At 41.6% G+C, this 27,973-nt stretch overlaps 1 protein-coding gene across 1 annotated transcript in view; it reads right to left on the reverse strand.

Moving 5' to 3' along the window:
- ARSB (arylsulfatase B) overlaps positions 1 to 27,973 on the reverse strand; it is a 181,166-nt gene that overhangs the window by 128,478 nt on the left and 24,715 nt on the right. The window contains exons 3-4 of the mRNA XM_027552938.1: positions 24,644 to 24,834; positions 16,887 to 17,094 (exon numbers count right to left, since the gene is read on the reverse strand). Coding sequence (XP_027408739.1) covers positions 16,887 to 17,094; positions 24,644 to 24,834 — 399 coding nt within the window. The remainder of the gene's footprint in view (positions 1 to 16,886; positions 17,095 to 24,643; positions 24,835 to 27,973) is intronic.

Raw genomic sequence — 27,973 nt, forward strand, 5'->3', positions numbered from 1 at the left:
GCCAGGCTCCTTTGTCCATGGGATTCTCCAGGCAAGAATACTGGAGTGGGTTGCCATTTCCTTCTCCAGGGGATCTTCCTGACTCCAGGCGATCTTCTTGAACCCATGTCTCCTGCACTGCAGGAGGTGGATTCTTTGCCACTAAGCCACCGGGGAAGTCACTTGTAAATATAATCTCAAGAGTCCATACATTTTCAAGCCCCAAATGATTAAGGAACAAAGGCTGGCTGACTGGCTGGGAAAAGAGTTAACAAGGAAGAGACTGCTTATGTCTGCTCTTTTCTGAGTCCTCAGGTTTGCAGCCCCCAGTTCTCACAACCCATCACGTCTTTCTCATTTACAATTCTCAGCAGGATCCCTTGTTGATGGTTACACAGACTGTTCATTAATCCACAGGAACATGGTTTCTGCAATCAGTGGAACCACTGATCTTGCTGAAGCTCCAAAATCAATCCGTGCTTTAAGACTGGAGAAAAGATTATCAACACAGGGACAGCTGTCTAAGAGAAAAAGTAAATAAGTACTTGCAGAGAAAATAAATGCCATTGGTTTTTAGCCATACACAGAGATAAGATTGATTAAATTCCTCAAGAAAGTGAGCTGGCAAATCAAGCAGTGGGAATGTGATAATGAAGGTTTCATAGCTTCACAGCAACTCAGCCTCCAAGAAGACAGCAAAGAGGCCTAAATCTTTTTATTCTTAAATTGTTATTGGGAAGAAAGTAAGACTACCAAGATAAAGAATTCAGTTTATCGCTGTTAACTTTCTAAACATTGTATAAATAACTATATTATTGAACAAAGCACAGTATAGAATTTAATAACAAGAAGTACCCCTGAGAATAAGACATACCTCCTCACTGTTCAGAACAGCAAGTTCTGTTGTGGACAAAAGACTTGAGCATGCATGTGGCCCTGTGATTCTGGGAACCTAGTAGCTGGGATGCAAAACAAATGATCTAAGTTTTCAAATCATGTTTGTTACTGGTCACCTACAAGTTTTCAACAAATCACCTCCCTTGGGGTTATATCCCTATCATAACCCTTGGGACTGTATCTTTATTTACAAAAGAGATAATAATTATTTCTCATCTACCCCAGAGAATTAGAAGACAATGGAGGCTATAACAAAGGGAACACTTTAAAGACCTTAAGAAGCAAAAGTTCCCTGGTGGGGGATGTTGATAAGATTGGGAAGGCACACATATGTGGGGGCAGGAAGGACATGGGGAAATGTCCCTATCTTTCTCTTAACCCTGCTGTGAACTTGAACTGCTCTTAAAAATTAAAATCTTAAAAAAAAAAAAAAAAAGCACTTCTAAAAAATAAATTAAAAAATTTTTTTTTTCTTTTTTGGAAAAGATTACTTCTATTTTATAGAGAAATACTTCCTAATAGTGAACTTGTCCCCCCCAAAAGATTCTATAATCTTAAAGAAAAAAAAAAGCTTGCTGAAAATGGATACAGAGGCCTTGAGAGTTCATCTTCAACCTACATAAGAACTAATGATTAAGATTTCAAAGAAAACGTTAGACAGTATGGGTATTTAATCATATTATGATTCAAGATTCCATAATTCTATTTGTTCTATGTTGTAACAATATTTCTTCTGGCACCACAGCAAACAAGTTAAATATTTTGGGTTTTCTTTAGAGCAGTTGGAGAAGACTTTCTTTTCCCCTTTTGCCTCCATCATGTTGCAGCCTGTATTTATAAAACAGTAATAGGGATGATCATGGTTCTTGTCCATGTGTCTATTTCTATGCTGAGACCCAATGGGGACATCGACTTCAAGCAGTAAGACTGCTTTCTTTCTTTATTCAATAGTCCAAGCCCTGGTTTAGGCAACTAAATGAATCACATCTTTGAGGGGAGCCACTGGGAGGCAATGCCCTTCCTTCAGTGATGTTGTCAATTCGTCAAGACTCTTTCTGGAAACATCTTCAAAAACAGTTTATGAGCCTCCTAAGCAAAATGGCCTCATCATTCCTGCCTCCAAAGAAGGAGGTTAACAGACAAGCTCTCGCCTCGTAGAACTTCACAGTCTACTGTGTCCTTTTCCCATCTTAGCTTGGTGATTAAGAGAGAAAAATCGTCAATAAATAATCCCTGGGGAATTCCCACGAGGAATTAATTACTGCAAAGATACAATCTAGAGCAACACTGTCCAACAGAAATATAACCCAAGCCACAGGTGTAATTGAAAATTTTTCTAGGGGCCACATTTCAAAAAGGTGGAGTTATAATTAACTTTAATGATATATTTTGTTCAACCCAATATATTAAAGATATCAGCTTAACAGGTAATCAATATGAAAATTATTGAGATATTATTTTACATTCTTCTTTCATAACAAGTCTTTGAAGTTCAGTACTTCACACTTACAGCACATCTCAGTTCAAATCAATCACATTTTCAATGCTCAGTAGCCTTCTGTGGCTAGCACAGATCCAAATCTTTTTCTTCTCCAAATAATGAAGGCTAGTGCACTATTTAGCATTAGGTTAACTGAGTTCTTCTTGGCATTCCTAATTCCTTTAACTTATGAATGGATGACCATGATATGAGAAAGCTCTCTATAGCACTGGGCAGAGATTGGTATTATGACAAAAAATTGTAACAAAGTCAATCTGACATGTGCCAGGAAAGATGGGAATTAAAAGAGAAATGGTAAAGGAAGGTCTAGGAGCTCCTTCACCCACCAACAATTTGGCCTGTTTGGCCTCTGAGATGCCCCTGTAGCTTGGAGAGGCTACATGTGGCTTTCTCAAAACTTGGGAAAGCCGGAGACAGTTTTAAAGGGGAGGGGTATGCCCTTTCCCTTGCCTAGGAAAAACAGAGTCTGTGATCTAAGTTGCTTAAACATTCACAACCCAAACATGCTGAAAACAAAGGAACCACATGGGGGCAAGGACCTGGGGAGAGCAGGAGCCAAAGGGGCTGGAGAAGCTGAGATAGGAATTCAGGGTTTAGGACCAGCAGGGGAGAAAGGAAAGGAAATTGAAGACTCAAAAAGAACCTCTGAAGACCCTTCATTCCATTATCCCGGCAGAGCAAGGCAGCCAGGCCTCCCTGCATTCATTTTTATGCATGAAAAAAAAATGCATAAAATGCATTGACCAGATCTGTGCACAAAGGTACGGTAAGTCCCTACATATGAACCTTCAAGTTGCAAACGTTCAAAGCTGTGAGCATGTGTTCGCATGTGCGATCAAGTAAGTTTGTTCTATCTGAGGAAGCACTGTTAGTTTTTGAGGGCCAGGACCCAAACGCAGAACAGTACATGATGGCTGCAGCAACCCTTCAGAATGCAATCCAGTGCTACTGTGTCACCTATGATGAGAAAAAAAGAGCCACTACCCAGATATCACTGGATCGATTTTTCAAGAGCGTAGATAGAACTGAATCCAGCAAGGAACCAGAACCTGTGCCATTAATGTCAGCATGAGTGAAACGGCAGTTTGCCCTCCATCTCCTAGGCTTCCCTGGTAGCTCAGGCAGTAAAGAAATCTGACTGCAATGTAGGAGACCCAGATTTGATCCGCGGGTCAGAAAGATCCCCTAGAGAAGGGAATGGCTACCTACTCCAGTATTCTTGCCTGGAGAATTCCACGGACAGGGAGCTGGCGGGCTACAGTCCCTGGGGTCGCACAGAGTCGGACACGACTGAGCGACTTCACTTTCACTCCATCACCTGTTGCTGACCATCCTTCAACTCCACCACTGCCCCCACCCCCTCCTCTAGTCAATAACTCTTCTCGCCCGTTTACACGATGCCAACTACTGCATGCCAGCTGTTGTACTCGACTACTATAATTTTCAAGGTATTGCACTGGAAGATTGCAAACGTTTTATTTCTTGTTTTTTAATGTATTATTTGTGTGAAAAGTATTATAAACCTTTTACAGTACAGTACTATATAGCCAACTGTGTTAGCTGGCTACCTAGCCTAGCTTCACTGGACTTATGAACAAACTGGACTTAAGCACGTGCTGTCAGAATGGACCTCGTTTGCATGTAGACATACAGTCCTGTATATCTGCTGTGTGGGACGGAGCCACATCCTTTAAGACGAGCCACACCAACCACTGTCAAGATATGCTATCCAGGACATACAGTGCCCAGAGTCACATGGGGCTCGCTTACAGCTAAGCAAAACCCTCCGCCCTGTGGCCAAGGGCTGACCTGCTTGCCCCACCTCCCAGAGGAGACCCAGCTCCTGCCCCAAGTTCCAGGTAAGGCATAGTGGGCATTTTTTTTTTTTTTTTTTGCAAATGAATGGAGCTGATCTCCTTTTAAGAATTCTAAATTCTTCCATTAAACGTTAAGAGTGGAAATCTGAGATTCTGAACACTTATTTAAAAAATCTGTGAAATTCATTGTATTCTGTTCCTTAATCTGCCGTTTCTTTTAATGTCAAAATGTTTTAAATGACTAACCAATTAAGTTAAGTAATTTTCCCTCTATACATTGGAGCAAAATGAACATTCCAGGAGGACACATCTAAGGTTTTGGATGTCCCTGTGACTAGGCTGGACTGGCCTAGTCACACGCCCAGAACAGACCTTTGCTTCCCTCCTTCCCCCACTCATCTGCTCACACCACTCTGCATGCCCCAAATGTCCTGCCCTCTGTTTCCATTCACCCGCTGATATCTTATCAATCATTCAAGCACAGTTTAATTATATCCTGTCTCCTCATGAAGCTTCTCCTGCTGCCCCTGATCCAGAGGCTCTTTTCCAAACTTCATCTTTCTGTTGCACCCACTTGACCTTGAATCTTTGGTAACTGGGTGTGTTGCTGGATCTGGAATACATGCACACTCCTCCACCTCCTAATATTTCCTGAGGTCTGTGCTAGGCACGGTCCTGGACCAGACTTCCTGTCTTCCCCCAGCCATTCACACTGCCCTCTGTACCATTTCTCCCCGCACAAAGCAGTTTCAGCCTGGCGATCAGGGAATTAACACAAATCCTTCTAGAGTATGTGTCAGAGCCCCAGGCACGGGAAAGGACCTCTCCCAGCCTTACACTTGCCTGGTCCCTGCCTTGCCCCTATAGTGAAATAGTGAAAGTTGCTCAGTCGTGTCCGACTTTTTGCAACTCCATGGACTAATCCATGGAATTCTCCAGTCCAGAATACTGGAGTGGGTAGCCATTCCCTTCTCCAGGGGATCTTCCCAACCTAGGGATTGAACCCAGGTCTCCCGCATTGTGGGCGGATTCTTTACCAGCTGAGCCACCGGGGAAGCCCCCCTTGCCCCCAAGGGAATATGAAATTTATGCCTCTCATCTTTAGCTTCTGGTCTCCTTGGGATCAACATATTGTCCTAAACAAAACTGAGAGTCATGTGTATCAACTGACTGATTCTTGTTTTAGGAAGAAGATGATGAGCCACTTGTTCAGGTGACCTTACCTGGTGACGGCCTGATGATCGCCACCCAGCACAGACACAAATCAAATCACTCCCTTCAGGGACTCGCAGAGGTGAGGTCTCACGTGCTGCACACAGGGCAATTGGGGGGACTGGATTTTCCACAGATTCCACCGTTCCGCCTGCTCTATTACCTCTGGACTTGAGACGGACCTTCTAACAACCAAACGACACCAAAGCAGGATGCCGAAGCAGCACCATAAAGCCAGCGTCCTCAGTCCAAACACAGCACTCCGGTCTCCCTCCCGCAACTGCTTCTGCACCATTGACTAATGTGTGTGCGTCAGTATGCATCAGCATGGTACCAGATCACAGGCTGTTTTGAAAACAGATGTAGCTTTAGGTTTTGTTGGTAGTCTCCACAGCAGTGAGTGTCATTTCTAATGTTTAAGTTTTTTGAAGCCCTTTTCCTTTCCTTTTTTTTTTTTTTTTAAACTCTGCACAAATAAGAAAGTGTTTAGGAGTAGAAATGATAAAGGAAAAAAAAATCAGTGTGTACTTGGAGCAGCCATCCTAGGAGAGGCTGATTAGATGCGTCCCATACTGTGAAAGGAAAATAGGAAAGAGATCATAGAAAGTACAGTTGGTTAAGGGTGAAAACCGCCAGAAAGGAACAAACCCGTGGTGCCAATAATCTCTGACATATTTTCTCATTAAGAAAACATAAAAAAGAGCCCCCACGAGGCTAAGGATTGTTCTGTAAGAAGGGAACAAGCCTGGAAGGCAGATTTCTGGGTACAACATTTTGTTGACGCTTGGGACCTAACTGCCAAAGTCAGCAAGGGACGCGATGGGGATTTTTTCAAATATATTATTATTATTGTTTTTAGGCCTGGTGGGGGAAAATCTCATGCTTCGGAAAGCAAAGGATGAGCAGCCTGTCTGAGGCCCAGCACAGCAGGGCTATCTCCCGCAAAGAGCTTCAGCCCTGGTTCCCAGGGCCTCCTTGGAAGAGCACGTCTCCTTAAACTCCTGGGCAAGGAGGAGACGCAGCCTCTCCTCTGCTGCCTAAGGAAAACCACACAGCAATCACTGCATCGACACAGAGAGAGAGGAATCTGGGACAGAACGCTGGCAAAGCTAGCCCTGAAGGCCCTAGTTCTGGAGCAAATGCCTTGTTTCAATATGTTCCACACACATGCACAGCAGTTACCACCGCCTCGAGGTGAACCCCGCATGTGGATTAAAATGGGGAAGAACTAGTTGGATTCTTCAGTAGCTAAAATTTAGCCACTCTCATTTTTTTGTGTGTTTTCTTAAAACAACTACTACAGAGTCAACCCCCATTACACGCTGGGAGACAGGAGTGTAAACAACACACATCTTTTGTCTGTCAACGGAAAATACTGGGTCCTCCTTTGAAATCTGAATTTTCATCTTCAATCTATAATTAAAGACTGATTTTTAAACAATCCAGATGCAAAACACCTGAAATACACTCTGTTTTCTGCTGTTTCAGAAACTAATAATTCCTAGGCCATTTAGTCCCTTCCTTCATCCTCTGGTTGCCTATTTGCATCTGTAACTGGGATGACCCGACTTTATTTCTGCCCCTCCGCCCTACTGTGAGTGTGGCTCCCACATGATTCTTTCTATGCAGACTCTCCTTGTTGCCTTCATCCCCCAGTTCAGCCTATCCAACCCAATACTGCCCTCACTTCCACAGGGACTTTGGCTTTTAATGAACTTTGTGAGCAATGTACAGTATAAAAAATGGGTCCATTTTAAATGTGATCTTTAAAATGGAGTGCAAAACAAGAGGCAAAAGTAAACCCAAACACATTGGAAAGCTTACAATTCAGTCAATAAATATGCTTATTTCAATTCATATTTTCCATTAATTATAAACTCAGGGAATGGTCACTTCTCACAGAAGTGTGAAAGTAAAGATTATGTTTCTCATGCTAAGAAATTCATAATATCAATAACACAATATTATAGTATATAAGCTGAGTTATGATAAAACATCAAAGATCTGATAAACATAGGGATTAAGAAGCATCTTTGCCTTAGACTCTGGGCTTGTGATTCAGTGGTTCATCACAGATTTAGTGGTTTACTTGTCTTACAAAGGTAAGACATCATTCTTGGGGCCTTTGAAATGTATTGACTATTATCTTTGCTCAATAAAATAATGGATAAATCTGTATGCATTACTACCTATTACAAATAAAATCCTAAAGTATCCCAACATGCTTTTAGCATGAACATTAATGTGACAATTCTCAAGAGGTGAAATGGGTTCATGACCTCTGGTGAGGGATAAAATGGTTCTTGTCTCAGAGTTTTGAGCTATGCGCTGTTATCTCCCTCTACGGTACTTGTGTTGAAAGCATTTGCAAAGAGAAAGTCGGTGTGGATCCACTATATCACTTATTCACTTAACAGGTTTTCCTTAGTTTTGTCAGGAATGCAGTTAAGAGTGTGAAGAACTGAGTGAGACTGATTTGCCAGCATCAGATTACTTTGTTCCTGGCACCAAATTTCTATATTATTCACAAGTCTGCCAACTGCTTAAGTACATTAAACTGAAGGAGTTCTCCATTTGTGGGGACCAATTTTGAAGGGAATTCAACATATGAGGGAGAAAGGGACATAAGATCTGGGGGAATTAGTTACAAATCTTTATTGCTCTATTTAAGACATTAAATCACACATAAGTTTGTGAAAGATCAGATAATAAATGTTGAAAGTTCAGGTTTGGGAATGAGCTCCCCTGTCCAGGCAGACATGTGCAGTGAAAGGATGTGGGCAGGGTTCCTCGATGCTGGTCTTACCACTGTCCATGTCAGGACACTTCTCCACTGTGCGAGGCTGCTCTGAGCGCTACAGATGCCCGGCCTTCAAAAGTGACTTTACCTTCAAGTAACTATGACAACCCGAACCATTACCGCACACTTTCAGATACTGTGGTCGACCCCCTCGCCCCAGTCTCAAACGGACTGTGGGTCCATGGCTACAGGGGCCACACAGGTGCTCTGGCCGCGGGCTGCACTCTCTCCAGCTCTCTGCAGACGCACCCCATTGCCTGTTAAAGGGGGATGGCCCCATGGAAAGCTGTCACCAGCACTGACAAAAGCTCTGAAAACACAGCTTGACACAATCATCAACTTTCCTAGTATCAGGAGTCAACTGGTTCAAGCTCTCAGTGCATTTCTTGACTCTCTCTCCTTTCCACTCCATCCATTTTCCCTCTGCCTTTATTCAGTCCCTCCTCCTCCTCCTTCTAGCCCCTGCCATAATCTCCCCAAAGGTCTGCTGGTCTCCAACCATCCCCCACAGCGATCCTAAGGTGAAAAGCTGGTCCTGTTTCAGACCTTTCAAGGCCTCCCACTGCCTTCGCTGCCTTTGCGATTCCCCCCTGCAGGTACACAGGTCTCTTCTGAGCTGACTTGCAGGTCACACTCCCTGTCCTCACGTCTCGCCATCCCTGCCTTGCACTCTAGGCTCCAGCCCCACTGGACCTCTGACAGACAGCTCTCTCCTCTCTACCCTTGGTCACAGTCCTCTCTCTCAGCTGCTCAATCTCTTCTTCACCTGCACACTGCTTCTCTGGCCAACTCACAGCCAACCTTCCCATCTCAGAATGCCTCCCCAGATCGCTAGGCTCTGGTGAGATCTCTGGGCACTCTTCCATTGCATTGGAAGAGTACATTTGCTTGCCTGCTTCACTACAGTGCAAGATTCCTAAGGGCTGGAACCATATCTTATTCATCTTTCTATCTGCAATGAGAGACCAGGTGAATCAACAAGTGACCGGCCAATCAGAATTTAATAGATAATGAAACTGAGGCCAGAGTCTACACAACTAATTGGCAGGAAAACTGGGACTTGAACTCTGATCATATTCTATCAAAGAGGGATTAGAAGGGTCATCCTTGTATAAAAAGAACAGAATATTATGTTTGTAAGGAGACAAGCAATTTTTGTTAATGCCACTCACTAATAATCACACATTGTAAAAAGAGTGTCATTAATCTATCAAGGTTGTAATTTATATGCAGTAAAATTACATTTAAAATTTTCTTACTTTTTTCAAGAGTCTGTTTCTAGAAATGGGTGCATTTACCTGAAATGAAAACACCTAGGAGAGGTTGAAATTCAAATCCAGTTGGTTTCTGGCAAATATAGTATATATTACTGCATTTATGTATATTCCTATAAATACATATGTGTAAACATATACTACATACATATATATTCTTCATTAGTTAAATTCCCAGGGTTCGTATAAGTTCCTTTGGATTAAAAGTTCTCAAATTCCTCTGTAAGAAGAATTACCTGTATTACTGTTAAAAATGGAGATTCCTGGGCTCAGATCTAGAATCCATACTAGAGTCTAAGAAACTACTTTTTTAAAAACTGAGGTGAAATTCACGTAACATAAAATTAATCACTTTAGTGTGTTGAATCAGTGACATTTAGCACATTCAGTGTTTGGCAGCCATCACCTGAGTAACTATATTTTTAATGAACACTCCAAGGGGGCAAGTGGTCCCCAGATGGCATACTGCACCTTAAGTGCTCCGATGATGACAACAAGAAATGAAGGAGCCTCAGGGGCCTCCTCCAGACTATAAAGAAAGATTTTTAGAAGCGTCCTTAAACATCTAGACCTAAAAAGAAAACATGCCTTTGTGTCTCCCTTTCACTAAATAACATGTGATACGAAGAAGCTAGTGTATGTCAGGGTTTTCGATACTATCGGATTCAACAATTACTTGTTTGAACATACCCAGGATTTTTATGCTTGGAAAGAAGAGCAGTGCCCAGTCAAGTAAAGTGAGAAAACTGGAAAAAATGAATCACTGCTCTATAGCCAGCCAGAGTCAGGCCTTGTTTCCTTGGGTTTTAATCACATTATTAAATTCCACTTCAGGCAAAGAAATTGTCAATAAACACAGAGAAGTCTCCAGAGGAGGAACTGCAAATTAGGTTTTCCTTATAGTCAAACTCCCTCTAAATATAAGTGGAAATGGTTATTCTGATGTGAGTTAATATAAATACACAATAGCTGCAGAAAGATGTTGTGATCAATTGTTGCTTTCAAGGTTTTAGAATCAGTTTTCCTAGTTTCAATTTATGATCTAGTTGCTCCAGAGTAAGTTCTAATTTTAGCTCATGTTACTCAGGATTAGCCTTGTGTGAAGATTCCTGGGATTAATAACTATAAAGCTCAGCTCTGGGAATAGGGGCACAAGTTAAAACAGTATCTTCCTAATAGCTACTAGTGCTGCTTCTCTTAACCAATATTCTGCCAAAATAACATAGACAGATCTAGGAAAGACTGAGGGCAGAAGGAGAAGAGGGCATCAGAGGATGAGATGACTGGACAACATCACGGCCAACACACATGAACGTGGGCAAACTTCGGGAGACGGTGATGGACAGGGAGGCCTGGTGTGCTGCAGTCCGTGGGGTTGCAAAGAGTCAGACACGACTGGGCAACTGAGCAACACAGACACAGAATGAGATGAATGACATCACACTGCCATGAGTTAGAATGAGATGAAAACTCATTACAAGGTAAGAAACCAGGTCTGATAGACAATCTATTCAAATGCCAGAGAGAAGCCTGGAGAAATGTCCACAAGCTGTGCAGCTAGAGAAGCTGGAATGAAGAAACAAGGGCTGGTCTACCCTGCTTGCCTCATGACACAGAGCCATCTACCTATCTGAAAAGAAGGACAAAGGCAGCCCAGGAGGGGAGGGGACGGTGCTGATTTTGGACATGATCGGAGAATTACTACCTCCCCAACTTTCTATCTGTAGTTAGAGATCACAGCTCCCTAGAACACTGAGCAGAAGAAAGGGCCTGGCAGCAGGGCACACTACCTGGGCAAATGCCCCTCTAATTAAAGCCCTGAAGGTATAGAGACAGGAAGAGTCTGGTGGTGGTGCCGAAGAACCAGGCAGCCCAAAGAGAAAAAAATACCAGTTAGGTCAATCAGGTTCACAAGGGTGTAGAAGACTCAATGCCTGAAAAAGTGAAAGTCACTCAGCCATGTCTGACTCTTTACAACCCCATGGACTATACAGTCCATGGAATTCTCCAGGCCAGAATACAGAAGTGGGTAGCCTTTCCCTTCTCCAGGGGATCTTCCCAACCCAGAGATCGAACCGGGGTCTCCCGCATTGCAGGCAGATTTTTCACCAGCTGAGCCAGAAGAGAAGCTCCCAATGCCTGAAGGCCACTGGAAATAGAGTGAGTTGCGTGCAGCAACTTGACCTCAAGTTACAGATCTGAGAAGGAATTAATCAGGGGACAATGACCGGAGGCCCAAGAGACAGCCATGCACTCTAGATCCTCTGCTGCTTATACTCGGAAGAGTACATAGCTGGTAATCACTTACTATAGAAATGAAGGTTTTAGAAAAGCTCTATTCAGAAAGATTCAGGAAAAGCATGGGTATATGAATAGAAGTGTAGAAAGCTAAAAAGCAGAAATCAGGGACAAGAGGATGAGACGGAAGGAAACTGATGACATGGAAAAGCACAACTGATTACATTTAACAGGTATTGGCCTCAAGTTGATCTGGGTTTGAATTCTTCTCTTCCATTTCTAAGATGTGTGGCTCTTAGCCCATTTGGGTGCAAACAAAATACCACGGACCTGGTGGCTTAAAAGAAAACAGAAATGTATTTCTCACAGTTCTGGAAGTTGGAAGTCCAAGATCAAGGTGCCAGGAGAGTCACGTTCTGATGAGACTCCTCTCGTTCCAGAGTCAACACCATCTCACTGTGTCCTCAGGTGGAGGAAGATGCTACTGATCTCTCTGGTGCCTCCTTTAAAAAAACACTAATCCCACGCACGAGGTGTCCTCCTTCACAACCTAATTACCTCCCAAAGTCCCCACCTTCCAACACCATCATATATGAATTTGAGGTGAATACAAACATTCAGACCACAGCATTAGTCTTGGGCAAATCACTTAACTAAGTCTAACTTTTGGTTTCTTCATTTATAAAATAGGAATAAAGAAACTTATTTCACAAGGCTGCTTTGAGCTTTAATGCACAACAGTGACAAAGTACAGGCGAAACCCAAGGACAGCCTGGGCATGCAGGAAATATTTAAAAAACAGTAGTCATTATTATTACTAACAAGCTTAGAAGGAAAAAGAACTGAATGAGCAAAAGAAAGGATTGCAAAGACACTAAAACCACAATTAATAATAATCTCCACCGAAGATATTAAAGAGCTGAATTTAAACTGCAGAAATGTCCAACTGGTAATGCAGAAGAGCTCCAGAAGACTGAGAAAAGATGAAAAACTAAGGCTGATGAAAGAAAAGCTGAGTCAGTAATTCAACTTACTAATTAAAGACATTTTTGAGAAACAAATCAAGCAGAACAAAAGCAATAAGCTAAAATAGGAACAAGGAAGACTTCCTGAAGTGAAAAATAATCTCAACATTCAGATCAAAGGGCTCACTGTATTTCAGGCAAAATTAATGTTAAACTATTTTAAAGACCCACTCCCCTTAGATATAATTAAGCAAAAATGTAAACTATGGAGATCATTTTTCTAAGCCTTCTAAAAAGGTTCCAGGGACCAGAAGGATCTTTCAATCTGTAAAGTGTTCCAGAACATAGAAAAATATGGAAAAAATCCAACTTATATCATGATATGTGTATAAGCAATACAACAAAACCCGACAGAGAGAAAAGAAACCTCCTACTTCATTTGCACTTTTAAATTTATGCAAATATTCTAAATAAAACCATAGCAAACTGTAATTAGTAGTGTAATGAAAATACATGCATACTATAAAGTTGGATTTACCCAACAGGTAATCCAAGTCTTTGCCCTAACCAGTGTTGCCAAAGAGGCTGAAGTTGACACTTTCTGTGAAGACCTACAACAACTTCTAGAACTAATACCAAAAAAGATGTCCTTTTCATCCTAGGGGATTGGAATGCAAAAGTAGGAAGTCAAGAGACAGAGTAACAGGCAAGTTTGGCCTTGGAGTACAAGATGAAGCAGGGCAAAGGCTAACAGCATTTTGCCAAGAGACTGGTCATAGCAAAAACCCTTTTCCAACAACCCAAGAGATGACTCTAGACAAGGACATCACCAGATGGTCAACACTGAAATCAGATTGATTATGTTCTTTGCAGCCAAAGATGAAGAAGCTCTATACAGTCAGTAAATTTAAGACCCAGATCTGACTGTGGTTCAGATCGTGAGCTCCTTACTGCAAAATTCAGGTTTAATTGAAGAAAGTAGGGAAAACCACTAGGCCATTCAGGTGTGAAGTGAGTCACTTGGTTGTGTCCAACTCTTTGCAATCCCATAGACTATACAGTCCATGGAATTCTCCAGGCCAGAATATGGAGTGGGTAGCCTATCCCTTCTACAGGGCATCTTCCCAACCCAGGAATCAAATAAGGGTCTCCTGCATTGCAGAGGGATTCTTTATGACCTAAATCAAATCCTTTATGATCATACAGTGGAGATGATGAATAGACTCAATGATTAGATCTGAAAGAGTGCCTGAAGAACTTTGGATGGAGGTTCATAACACTGTACAAGAGGCAGTGACCAAAACCATTCCAAAGAAAAAGAAACTCAAGAAGGCAAAGTGGTGGTCTGAGGAGGCTTTACAAATAGCTAAGGAAAGAAGAAAAGCAAAAGGCAAGGGAGGAAGGGAAAGATATACCCAATTGAATGCAGAGTTCCAGAGAATAGTAAGGAGAGATAAGAAGTCCTTCTTAAATGAACTATATTAAAAAAAAAAAAAAATAGAAGAAAACAATAGAATTGGAAAGACTAGAGACCTCTTCAAGAAAACAAGATATCAAGGGAACATTTAATGCAAGGACAGGCATGATAAAGGACAGAAACAGTAAGGATCTAACAGAAGCAAAAGAAATTAAGAAGTGGCAAGAATAAATAGAAGAATTATACAAAAAAGGTCTTAATGACCTGGATAACCATAATGGTGTGGTCACTCACCTAAAGCCAGACATCCTGGAGTGTGAAGTCAAGTGGGCCTTAGGAAGCATCACTACAAACAAAGATAGTGGAGGTGATGGAATTCCAGCTGAGCTATTTAAAATCCTAAAAGATAATGCTGTTAAAGTGCTGCACTCAATATGCCAGCAAATTTGGAAAATTCAGCAGTGGCCATAGGACTGGAAAAGGTCATTTTCCAATACAATCTCAAAGAAGTGCAATGCCAAAGAATGTTCAAATTATTGTACAATTGTGCTCATTTCATGTGCTAGTGAGGTTATGCTCAAAGTCCTTCAAGCTAGGCTTCAGCAGGATGTGAACTGAGAACTTTCAAATGTGCAAACCGGATTTATAAAAGGCAGAAGAACCAGAGATCAAATTGCCAACATTCACTGGATCATGGAGAAAGCAAAGGAATTTCAGAAAAACATCTGCTTCATTGACTATACTAAAGTCTTTGACTGTGTGGAGCACAACACACTGGAAAATTCTTAAATAGATGGGTATTCCAGACCACCTTACCTGTCTCCTCAGAAATGTGTATGCAGGTCAAGAAGCAACAGTTAGAACCAGATATGGAATAAATGACTGGTTCAAAACTGGGAAAGGAGTACAACAAGATTGTATACTGTCACCCTGCTTATTTAACTTATATACAGAGTACATAATGCGAAATGCCAGGCTGGATGAAGCAAAGCTGGAATCAAGATTGCTGGGAAAAATATCAATAACCTCAGATATGCAGATGATACACTCTAATGGCAGAAGGTGAAGAAGAACTAAGGATCTTCTTGATGAGGGTGAAAGAGGAGAGTGAAAAATCTGGCTTAAAACTCAGCATTCAAAAAACTAAGATCATGGGATCTGGTCCCATCACTTCATGGCAAGTAGATGGGGGGAAAGATGGAATCTGTGGCAGATTTTATTTTCTTGGGCTCCAAAATCACTGCAGATGGTGACTGAAGCCATGAAGTTAAAAGACACTTGCTCCTTGGAAGAAAAGCTATCACAAACCTACAGCATAATAAAAAGCAGAGACATCACTTCGCTGACAAAGGTCCATATAGTCAAAGCTGTGGTTTTTTCAGTAGTCATATAGGGATGCAAGAGTTGGACCACAAAGAAGGCTGAGTGCCAATGAATTGATGCTTTTGAACTGTGGTGTTGGAGAAGACTCTTGAGAGTCCCTTGGACTGCAAGGAAATCAAACCAGTCAATCCTAAAGGAAATCAACACTGAATATTCATTGGAAGGACTGATGTGAAGCTGAAGCTCCAATACTTTGGCCACCAATGTGAAGAGCTGGCCCATTGGAAAAGACCTTGATGCTGGGAAAGACTGAAGGCAAAAGGAGAAGGAGGTGACAGAGGATGAGATGGTTTGGTAGCATCACTGACTCCATGGACATGAATGTGAGCAAACTCAGGGAGATAATAGAAGACAGAGAAGGCTGGCACGCTGCAGTCCATGGGGTCACAAATAGTCAGACATGACTGAGCGACTGAACAAGGAGTCTAATGAGAAGAGGGGAAAAACACATACTTAATAGATGAGGAATCAGAATGACCTTGCCATAATGAAAACTGTTGTAAAAAATTTTCTTTCTCCATTTTGTTTTTTCTGTAGTCAACATGTATAACTTTATTGTCAGAAAATTTTAATATTAAAAAATCTATAGAGTTCCTTGGACTGCAAGGAGATCCAACCAGTCCATTCTGAAGGAGATCAGCCTTGGGATTTCTTTGGAAGGAATGATGCTAAAGGTGAAACTCCAGTACTTTGGCCACCTCATGAGAAGAGTTGACTCATTGGAAAAGACTCTGATGCTGGGAGGGATTGGGGGCAAGAGGAGAAGGGGACGACAGAGGATGAGTTGGCTGGATGGCATCACTGACTCAATGTACGTGAGTCTGAGTGAACTCCGGGAGTTGGTGATGGACAGGGAGGCCTGGCATGCTGCAATTCATGGGGTCGCAAAGAGTCGGACATGACTGAGCGACTGATCTGATTTGATCTAATACTTGGAGACTTTAGCCCAAATTTAAATAGCTCCATTTAAGTGTTTTCATAATGTCACAAATCTTAATAATGTCACAATCTATCGTGGCACTGACATAGGGACCCCCGAGCCAGCAGAAGTCCTCTTCATAAAGGATGCCTGGTTCGTACAGACTGCTGGGAAAAAGTCACTCTAGGGACTCACTGCCCAGCTGCCCTGCATAGGAAGGATATCCACTCACATTTACCCAGTTACTGCTTGTTTTCAAGTAAACTCTAAGAACTGTTTGATATCTGAAGGGAGAGGGAAGAAGGCTCATAATTCTTTTTTCCTTAGACACATTTTTCTATCCATTATTACCATGTCTCCACTCTTGCAAGTAGCATTTATTTTAATAAGGAACTGCTAAATGTTCCAATTTATCTTCATTCCATTTATCGAATACCACGTCCTAAGCTTTGCCAAGAGATGATTTTCCTATTGACAGACTTACCTGTGGAGAAGATGAACACCGTGTTGTTCCAGAGCCCGCGTCTTTCTAAGGCCGCGGTGACATTTCCCACTGCTTCATCCATAACGGACGCCATTCCTGCGTAGTAGCGCCTATTCCTATCTTGGATAAAGTCATAGGGCTTCAGGTATTCCTCGGGGACCTGAAGGGGCTCGTGGACAGACTGGAGAGCAAGGTAGAGAAACAGAGGCTGGAAAGAGAATTTGTACCAATCAGTTAGGTGGGCTTGGAAGCATGATATATACAGAGAGAAGTCAATTGGTTAAAAAAGTAATATTCAGACAACCCACAAACTGGGTTGAAAATATCTGTACATCATATATCTGATCAGGGATACGTATCCAGAACATATTAAGAGTTCTTACAACTTGATAACAGAACTCGATTAACTCAATTACAAAAATGGGCAAAGAATTTGAATAGATATTTCTCCAAAGAAGACATACAAACAGCCAAAATGAAAAGATGCTCAACACCATTAGTCATCAGGGAAATACAAAAAAAAAAAAAAAAAAAAAAAACCCACACTGAGATACTACTTTATACCCACTGAAGAAAAGAAAGAAAGCTAGTCACTCAGTCGTGTCCAACTCTTTGTGACCCCATGGGCTCTAGCCCACCACACTCCTCTGTCCATGGAATTCTCCAGGCAAGAATACTGGAGTGGGTTGCCATTTCCTATGCTCACTAGGATGGTTTTAATTTCAAAACTGGGAAATAAGAAGTGTGAGTGAGGATGCAGAAAAATTAAAACTCTTATTCACCGCTGATGGGAATGTAAAATGGTATAGCCAGTTTGAAAAACAACTTGGCAGTTCCTGAAGTTGTTAAACATAGAGTTACCATATGAGCCAGCAATTTCCCTAGAGAAACAAAAGCATATATGCACACGAAAACTTGTACATGGATGGTCACAGTGGCATTATTCATAATAGGCCAAAAGTGGAAGCAAAATGTCTGCCAATTAATGAATGGATTAACAAAATGTGGTATATTTTCAGCAATATACAGCAATTAAAGGACTATGATGCAGGCATAAAAAGGAATGAAGTAAGGACACATCCTATAACATAGATGTCACTTGAAAACATTAAGTGAAGGAAACCAATTGCAAAGATCACATTTATATGGTTTCACTCATATAAAATGTCCAGAATAGGCAAATCTATGGAGATAGAAAATAGATTAGTGGTTGCCTGAAGTAGTCTGGATTTCTGAGGGAGAGGAGTGATGAGTGATGGCTGACAGGTACAAGACTTCTTCCAGGAGCAGTGAAAATGTTCAAAACTTAGATTGTGGTAATGGTTGCACAACTGTGAGTTTATTATTGAATTGTGCACTTTAAATGGGTGAATTTTATGAAAAAGCTTGAGTTCTAAAATTGCCTAGAAAGCTCTGATTCAAACAAATGGAAATAATAATACCAACAATTCTGTCTCACGTAGTACTCAAAAACCACCTTGTTACAGCCATTTTACAGGTAAGTTAACTGAGAAGGCAATGGCACCCCACTCCAGTACTCTTGCCTGGAAAATTCCATGGACGGAGGAGCCTGGTGGGCTGCAGTCCATGGGGTCGCTAAGAGTCGGACACGACTGAGCGACTTCACTTTCACTTTTCACTCTCATGCATTGGAGAAGGCAATGGCAACCCACTCCAGCGTTCTTGCCTGGAGAATCCCAGGGACGGGGGAGCCTGGTGGGCTGCCGTCTATGGGGTCACACAGAGTCGGACACGACTGAAGCGACTTAGCAGTAGCAGCAGCAGTAACTGAGGCTTAGATAAGCTTTATGGCTTGCACAAATTCATATTAATTGCAAAGCAATTTCCTATCGGAAAGTCCAGTATTACTGTGTGGATATGTCCCAATAGATGGGTTAGCTTTCTGCTTTAGCTGAAAAATAAGTGACCACCTTTTAGGAGAGGTTTAAGCATTGTCTATATTTTCATAAGAAAACAAGTGAACCGTGAGGCCAATTTAATTCCTGGAAACTGAGGGGGGTGATACACTGATTCTATTTTACCTCTGACATCAATTTACAGAATTTAACATTAGCAGTATTCTGGGTTAGCCTCTTCCTTTTAATGAGTCTTTCTGAAGGTACTCTTTTCACCATGCTCCTATAGAATTCTTTAATGAAAACACTCAGGGAGACAACTGGCTCGACCCAAGAAAAAAAACATAATTCTGTTGATATACTTGAGACTTTTAAATCTCATAAAGAATGGGGGAATATTAGAACACAGACTGGAAGGTTGGCTCATATTTCATTCATTACTGTTGAAAAAAATGTTTCAAATTATATATTATACATCCTTGTGATACCGTAATGGGTATACATACATAGAACTCAAATAGACACCCAAGAGAGTATTTTCAGTTCACCTCTTTGGAACTTAGAAATACCTTTTCCCCCAAATCAAAACATTCAAAGTGACTGTTCAATAAGAGGCAGGAGATGGAATGACAACCGTGATAAGGAGACCCTAGGTTTCATGTGTACATTATTTCCATGAGAAGACATTCCAAATTCCAGCCCTCAAAAGGCAACACTAACAGCTCTGACACGGCTTTAGTTCCGCCTCTACTGCCCCTCAACACACGCGCTCTCATCCCACCACACAAGTCCCACCCCAACTCCGTGCTCCTCCAGACCACAGGGAAGGGAATCCCAGCAGATGCTCTGCCCAGCTGGGGAGGAAGGACCCTGGGCTAAGATGTCTGGAGAGGAAAGAATGAGCAGGGACCCCTGTGACTTGGCAGTGCAGTTACAGTCTGAGTCGTCAGCACAAGACCAAGCACCAGCCAAGGTCTGGATGGGGAAGGATTAAAAACTGGAAGGCTACAACAATTTGCAACACACATCAAGTTTTTAAGAGCCAGGAAATGTCACACTAAAAACCTGTTTTGTTTTGTTTTTCTTGAAAAATCAGAACCTCTGATAACTCCAGGCCCAGACAACAAATAGCTGGAGTATGGGAAACAGAGATCCCACCCACAAGGGCCCTCCAACTCTCCAGTCTCTCCACTGTGCTTCACTTTCTTAGGGTAGCAGCCTGGCCCTTGTTTGTGACTCTGATCTGGATTCTCTGCAGTGGGCAGGAGTAGAAAAATTATGGAGGGAGCCCAATGTTTCAGGAGAAAACATGCTTGCCCACATCATTTTGGTCAGTATGGCAGTACCCTTGGTGAAAGAGAGAAAGGGGAAGGAGGGCAGGTCATTTCCAACTGGAAAGTGATCCCTGGCGGTGACAGCTGGAGGGGCTGGTGGAAGAGAGTTCTCATAACCACACCAGGGAAAAAAACAATGATTCTGGGACCACCATTCAAGGGTCTTATAAACAGCTAGAATGGAAATCATTCTACTCACTTGGTTAAATGTAGCAAAAAATTACCTAAAATCTTTCCCATAATTATTCCTTAGTGGCTAAAGACATGGCCACTGCTCTTGAGGGATTAAAATGATGAAACTACAACTATTTCCCCATTTTTCCAGGGGTCAGGCTCCTGTTAGTTCAAACAGAAGAGACAAATCTGAGACAAAAAAGTGAAAACAACCCCTGGGAGATGCAGTCTGCCTTGGCCTGTGATTGTTATAGGCCCTGTAAAGCCCCCCATTACCTACCAACTGCACTTCCCAGGGGGTGCAGTGGTAAAGAATCTGCCTGCCTATCCGGGAGACACAAGAGATGAGAGTTTGATCCTCATCCAAGATCCCCTGGAGTAGGAAATGGCAACCCATTCCAGTGTTGGAAAATTCCATGGACAGAGGAGCCTGGTGGGTTACAGTCCATGGGGTCACAAAGATAGGATACGATTGGGCGACTGAACATGCACGCATCACACACACACATACACACAATACACACTTGTCAGCTAGATCTTCTTAACTAATGAGTAAAGATAAAGGTGGTCCTTGAACAAAAGAAGTTGTCTTTTCCCCATTTCATCAGCAGTGATCTAGGACCATTCAGTGTGTTGGCAAGCAGCCTTGCACACATCACTATGTCTCTGGGTCATCAGGAGGCAGAATGATAAACAGGGTAGCCCATTTAATGAGGAGAGGCCCAAGGGACCACAGTTTAGAGTATTTCCATCCAATATTGCATGGGCTCCCCTGGTGGCTCAGTGGTAAAGAATCTGTACCCTTTTCGGTCGGGTTTGGTATCCTAAATGTGAATCATCACCCGATGTTTAGGTATTAAGTGACAGTACTCACTCCAGTACTCTTGCCTGGAAAATCCCATGGACGGAGGAGCCTGGTAGGCTGCAGTCCATGGGGTCAGTAAGAGTTGGACTCGACTGAGTGACTTCACTTTCACTTTTCACTTTCATGCTTTGGAGAAGGCAATGGCAACCCACTCCAGTGTTCTTGCCTGGAGAATCCCAGGGACAGGGGAGCCTGGTGGGCTGCCGTCTCTGGGGCCGCACAGAGTCGGACACGACTGAAGCGACTTAGCAGCAGCAGCAGCAGCATGACATTATTGCCTAAAGTTATTAGCATATTAAAATGGTGCTAAGGATTCATTTCTGTTTCTCATTATGCTAATTTCAGTGAGGAAGAAAGCCTTATTTTCATTTCTTTAGTATATTTTTCTAATTTAAAGTATCACTTTTAAAAAGCATATGATACGTTTTTAAAGTGTTATTCTTTGACTTTCAAATTAAGACATTTCCTCCCAAACTGTGGCAGGAAAAAGTGAGTGTCTACCACTAGAAATTCACATTTGCTTTAAGAAACTGCTAGTAGATGAGGTGTGTGAGAAAACATTTTATTCTGCAAAGTTTGGGGGGGGCTATTTTTAACAAAATGATATTTTGTGAATGTGTTACTTTCACGTTGTAGTGTTAGTACTAAGGGAATTATCCTGCAGGGGAAAAAAAAATGACATTCGCTCCCAGCACTGTGCAATGGTTATTAGCAATTTCTCCCTGATTCCAACACCATGTTTCTGTTATAAAATAGCTCCAGATGCTCTTTCCCCCTCAAGGGCTCTTTAAAATAGACACATTTTTAAGTCAGCTTGTGGACACTTTGTATTTCTTTAACGATTTCCATCTTAGAGCAAGTTGTCCATGTTGCAGTCTGTAGATAGCACAGAGAAATTAGCACAGGATTAGATTCAATGTTGGAATAAAAGGATGAAAATCCTGGAACTGGTGGGCTGCATCCTTTTGTCGAGAGTGGAAAATGTAAACACCTGCATTTTACGTCTTAAACTTTTGGGGGCTACTACTCAGCTATTGATTATTTCATTCCTTTGTTTCTGCGCTTCACACTTGACTCTGAGGATCCCCAAAAGGCTGGATACTGCTTCAGAATATTTCAGTCATTGTAGGAAAAGGACCACCTCTCACCTGGCAATTTCCATAATGCTGCCATAAGCAGCAGCGGACTCATCACACACCAGTTTGCATGGCTCGTGAGCTCTCAGCACCTCTAGTCTCCCTCTGCTCCTGCACCTTCGCCCATGGCACCAGTTAAGACAGCCCACCCACCAGGAACGCTTTCAGCCCAGGTGCTTCCTCTTGTCTGCTTACTGTTATGGGCACTGGGAGAGAACACTCTATTGTTCCTTCATGGGAACTAATTTTTACTGTAGGCATATTGTAGTTGTTACACCACTAAAGTAGCGACATACTGTGAACCTGTAGAAGGCAGCTGGCTTCTGCCTGCCCCTCTGTGCTTGGGGGCAATCAACAGAGACGTCATGGCAGAACCACTGATGGGAGCTGGGGGTGGAGGGAAAGTAAGTAACTGATAGGCTCCCACCCCAGCCTAGTAAATCACAGTATTTGGAACTGTGGTACTTCTTCCAAGCCTTCCAGAGGATCCCAGCACGCTGTTAAAGCACTGTATGTTGGAACCATCAGGCTGAATCACACTGGGGCTCGTCACCTCTGGTCGAATCTGAACTGTGAACCTCAGATGGTTGTTAGTGCTCTGAGCTCTCGAGTTAAACACCATGGTTTTAAGTTCTAACTCTGTGACCCTGAACAAGTTCCCTCACTTCTCGAAGCCAGATGGCTTATCTGTAAAATAATGCCCCACCTCAAGCCTCAAAAGACAAGGACCACAGTTCCCTCAAGACTTTAGCTCATTCTTTCAATCTTCAACCGTATATACAACATGCCAAGCATACCAAAGAAAACTAAGAACTGAAGCCAATTATCTAGCAGTTATCTTTCCAACTATCTGAATATTGGTATAGACCTAGAGTTTAAATATGCATATGTCTACATGTTTGAGAGAATGTTCCCATTTCTTCCATCATCCACAGGAAGCATGGCCACTCCAAGTGGTCAGAATGAAAGAATAATAAAAAAACTCAAAAGTGGGGCAAGGCTGAGGACAGATATCAAGAAAGATACTCGATACTGAGCTAGAGGAAACAAAGACAGAGCCAGGAAGAAAACAAGGCCAGAAAGGGAGTCAGCAGACAGGTGCCAAGACTGAACAGGTAAACAAACTGAGAACCTTCAGTAACTGCCAACGAGGCAAAGTGCAGGCAATCAGAAAACCCAGATAACAGTACACATTTTGTAATCTACTGCGTGAAGTTCTAATTTTGAGGGCATGTTAATACAGTTCTTAATGAAACCATATTTTGAGCCTAATATCTGACAACACAAGCATCTGACCCAACTTTAAAGGCATTTATAAACTAAATCTAGAGAATTCAGCTTAAACTTCACCTCAGGAGGTTAACTTTAGTTTGACAAAAAGAAAAAAATGTTAAGGCTAGTCAGACTCTTTTCTCTTTTTCCCTGTAAGTAAATCAAAAGATTTAAGCACATGACATATACAAATAGCTTCAGTATGGTCAATGTGGAAAACAGGCTCATTCGTGTACCCTGTTTCTAGATTAGAAGACTCAATATTGTTAATGTGTCTGTTATCCTCAAGTTGGTCTACTGATTCAATGAGATCCAAACCCAAGCAGACCCCTCTTTTTTCTTGGTAGAAACTGGCCACCTCATTCTAAAACTAACAAGGGGATGCAGAATATCTAGAATAGCCAAGATAATTCTTGGGGGGTTGGGAAATACAAAGGTAGGCAACTTGCCCTGAATCTAAAGTTTGTGGGTCTCTAACAGAAATTCTGTCATAATAACACCTCATTTTGCACATAAGCCTATCTTTTTATAAATAAAGTCAACTTTATTTTTAAAAATAAAGTCAACTCAGGCACATAGCACACTAAAACAGTAAAACTCTATTGGTACCAAAACAGTATACTCACAGCATTCCTCAAAGTGTGATCTGGGGACCACTTGCAACAGAATTACCCTTAAAGAGCTTCTTTAAAATATTGACAGATTTTTCCCCAGACCTAATGAATCAGACTTTTAGAAGTGAGCTCCAGGAATTTGTATTTCTAACAAGCTTCCCAGGCTGATACTAATGTACTCTAACATTTGAAGTGAAAAAAAAAAAAGTGAAAGTCAGTCGCACAGTCAGGTCCAACTCTTTGCGATCCCATGGACCGTAGCCTGCTCTGCTTCTCTGTCCATGGAATTCTCCAGGCAAGAAAACTGGAGTGGGTTGCCATTTCCTTTTCCAGGGGATCTTTCCGACCCGGTGATTGTACCTGGGTCTCCTGCATTACAGGCATGTTCTTTACCAACCTAGAACTTATTAGATTGTTTCCTAAAAGACAGGGGCCTCTTCCTATGCTCACCTGAGCAGAGATGCTATCTTCACGTGACTTTGAAATCAAAAAGAAGCAAGATTTACCTTCTCTGGTGGGTGGTTGGTTATGAGGGTTGTAGCCCTTTCAGTAAATACGTTTGTTGAATACATATTTTTATATCCTGTTGCAACTTCTTCACCATCTCGGAAATCAAGAGCACATCGTGTGACATTCAGAGCGTCAATTAAGGTGCAGCGCTCATGGGAGTAGTAATCTTCACTGCCTAGAAGATATCCTACGACAGAGATGGGAGATGGAAGTAGTCAGCATAGCATAAAACTTGTTAAACAAATGGAGGCTTCAGCATTTAATTGCCTAATGCAATTGATTACCCATGACAAGGCTAATCAAATGACAAGGCTAATCAGAGCACCGTTTTTAACATCTCTATATTTGCCAGCATAAGGCATTAAAATGTTATTGTAAAAAAATCAAAAGCCATCCTTCAATCTTTAGAATGTAAGCTCTATTGTGTAACTCTCAAAGTGAGTGATTGCAAGTAAATATGGTTTTAAAAATCAGAGGTAACATTCAGCAAAGGTGATGACATCTTAATCATTTAAAGCTATCTAACGGCTAAACTAGCATGCGGTTAATGTAATTTGTTACAAGTTTTTACTCTGAGGTGATCACGTAAATGAATGCAGGATTCAAATAACATTGATATTGACCTTGGCCTACTGGCTTCAAGGTTATGTATAGAAGGAGCGCTTGGAGGAACCGTCTTTAGTCAGATGCTGACACCCACTGGTGAGAGACACAAACTTTTCTAAACGGAGGATCTCTAAACAGAACAGAACCAAAAGAGCAAACTAATGTACAGCACTGAAATTAGATTTTTCTACCTACAGTGACCCCAATTTTGTTCCAAATTTAAATGACATCTATCCCACAATTTAGACTTACACACAGGAGAAAATGGGTTTTCTCAACTTTACTTGTTTCTGCAAATGTTCCATATTTTCCAAAAATATTAAAATAAGTTGCACTGCATGTTGTAGGATTCTATTTCTATGAAACATTCAGAATAGGCAAATCTATACAGACAGAAAGTAGGTTAGCGGTTGCCTAGGGCTCTCAGGGTTGGGGGAAATGTGCATGACTGATAACTGGTATGGGTTTTCTTTGTCGGGGGAGGCGTGATAGAAATGTTCTTCATCTGGATTGTGAGGACAAATGCTCTTTATCTGGATTGTGATGACAGTGGCAAAACCCTGTGAATTTATTAAAGATCAATGAATTGTACACTTCTATTGAGTGAACCTATGGTATCTGAATTACACCTCAATAAAGCTATTCAAAAGAAATAACTGTGCTGGACTCTGAACTATTTCCTGACAAACACTGCTTATTAATATTAAAATAAAGATGAGGGACTTCACTGGCAGTCCAGTGATTAAGACTTTGCCTTCCAATGCAGGGGGTGCAGGTTCGATCCCTGGTTGGAGACCTAAGATCCTACATGTCTCGGGTCCAAAAAAATCAAACCATAAAACAGAAGCAATATCATAACAAATTGAATAAAGATTTTAAAATGACCCACATTTTAAAAAAAAGCTTTAAAGATGATATAATTGATCTAACCCTTTCCTCAGCTCTGAATATTTCCTATAATCACAATTAAAAGCCTTACACACCTTACACAGCAAATGAATTAATTAAAAAAATTAATTTCTTCCTTTTCCATGGTTCAGTAAATTCAAAGTCCTGAATATAACAAATATCTTGGTCTCAAGATAACTCTTTAAATGGTAATCTTTTATCCTACATGATAACAGGAAGGGAAAGCCAGTATATTTGTCGATTAATATGCAACAGAATAGTCAAAGCTATGGTTTTTCCAGTAGTCATGTATGGATGTGAGACTAGGAATAAAAAGAAAGCTAAGTGCCGAAGAAATGATGTTTTTGAATTGTGGTGTTAGAGAAGACTCTTAAGAGTCCCTTGGACTGCAAGGAGATCCAACCAGTCCATCCTAAAGGAAATCAGTCCTGAGTATTCATTGGAAGCACTGATGCTGAAGCTGAAGCTCCACTACTTTGGCCACCTGATTCGAAGAACTGACTCATTGGAAAAGTCCCTGATGCCAGGAAAGATTGAAGGCGGGAGGAGAAGGGGACGACAGAGGATGAGATGGTTGGATGGCATCACCGACTCAATGGACATGAGTTTGAGCAAGCTCCGGGAGTTGGTGATGGACAGGGAAGCCTGGTGTGCTGCACTCTATGGGGTCGCAAAAAGTCAGACACAACTGAGAAACTGCACTGATGTAGTAGAAAAATAAATATATCTATGAAAATAACTTCAGCCCTTATATGGGTAATTAGAGGGGTCAGGACACTGGTGTTCTATATTAATAACTATTCGTTATTGGTAGTACCTTGAGGAATCACTTCGGGTTCTTTATTTGTAAGTATAAACTGTTTTCTATCATTTGGGAAGATACATGCAAAGGCTATATTTGATTAAAAGATGTATGAATTGTAAATATTAACAAGTTAGTACAGATGAAAGGATTCTAGAAATTGGACTCTTTATTCACATAATAGATCTGTTCAGACTGGACTGAACTGATCCTATGCAACCATGTGGACAGTCGCTTGGAGCTGTTCTCATCTTAGGATGAGACCCCAAATCCACAAATTTGACCTTTGGGGCTGAGCCTAAAGAAGATGGCAGCTGATACTTTTTTGGGAAAAATGAAAAACTACTTTTTGAACAATTAAAACCTCTGACTGCTGTATTTAACAGCCTCATTAAGATATAATTCACACACCATACAAATCTCCCAGATAAAACGTACAATTCAATGGTTCTTAGTGTACTCACAGAGATGAGCAGCCAGGCCCACAATCATCTGACTGGTTTTTACCAGGACATCTAAGTCTTCCTAGTGATAATAGCTCGTGGTCATCATGCCCTCCTTGTCTGTGAGCCTCCCTTCCATAGGAATGTGAGGTGTCACTCTGTTTGTCTAAATCCAGTTAGGCTTCTTTCTCATAAATGGTTTTTTAATTAAAAAAATTTAATATCTATAATTCTTCCAGTTGCCAGAATATAGGTATCGATCCATCTTTTTGCAAAGGCCTGAGTGAAAACTGTCAAAGGATGTAGAGGCTGTTTTTTCCTTTAGAATATCCAAGATGACAAAGAAGTCTTACATCCAAGTCCTATTTTTTAATGGCTCTTTAAGGATACTGAGGATATATCCAGGTTCACTAAGAAAGAACACATGAGGAACTTCCCTGGTGATCTAGCAGTTAAGACTGCACTCCCAATGCAGGGAGACCCAGGTTCAATCCCTATGCGGGGAACTAAGACCTCACATGCCACAACTGAGACCAGGAACAGCCAAATAAATAAATACATATTTA

This window comes from Bos indicus x Bos taurus, chromosome 10, assembly GCF_003369695.1.
Source record: "Bos indicus x Bos taurus breed Angus x Brahman F1 hybrid chromosome 10, Bos_hybrid_MaternalHap_v2.0, whole genome shotgun sequence".
Taxonomy (NCBI): Eukaryota; Metazoa; Chordata; class Mammalia; order Artiodactyla; family Bovidae; genus Bos; species Bos indicus x Bos taurus.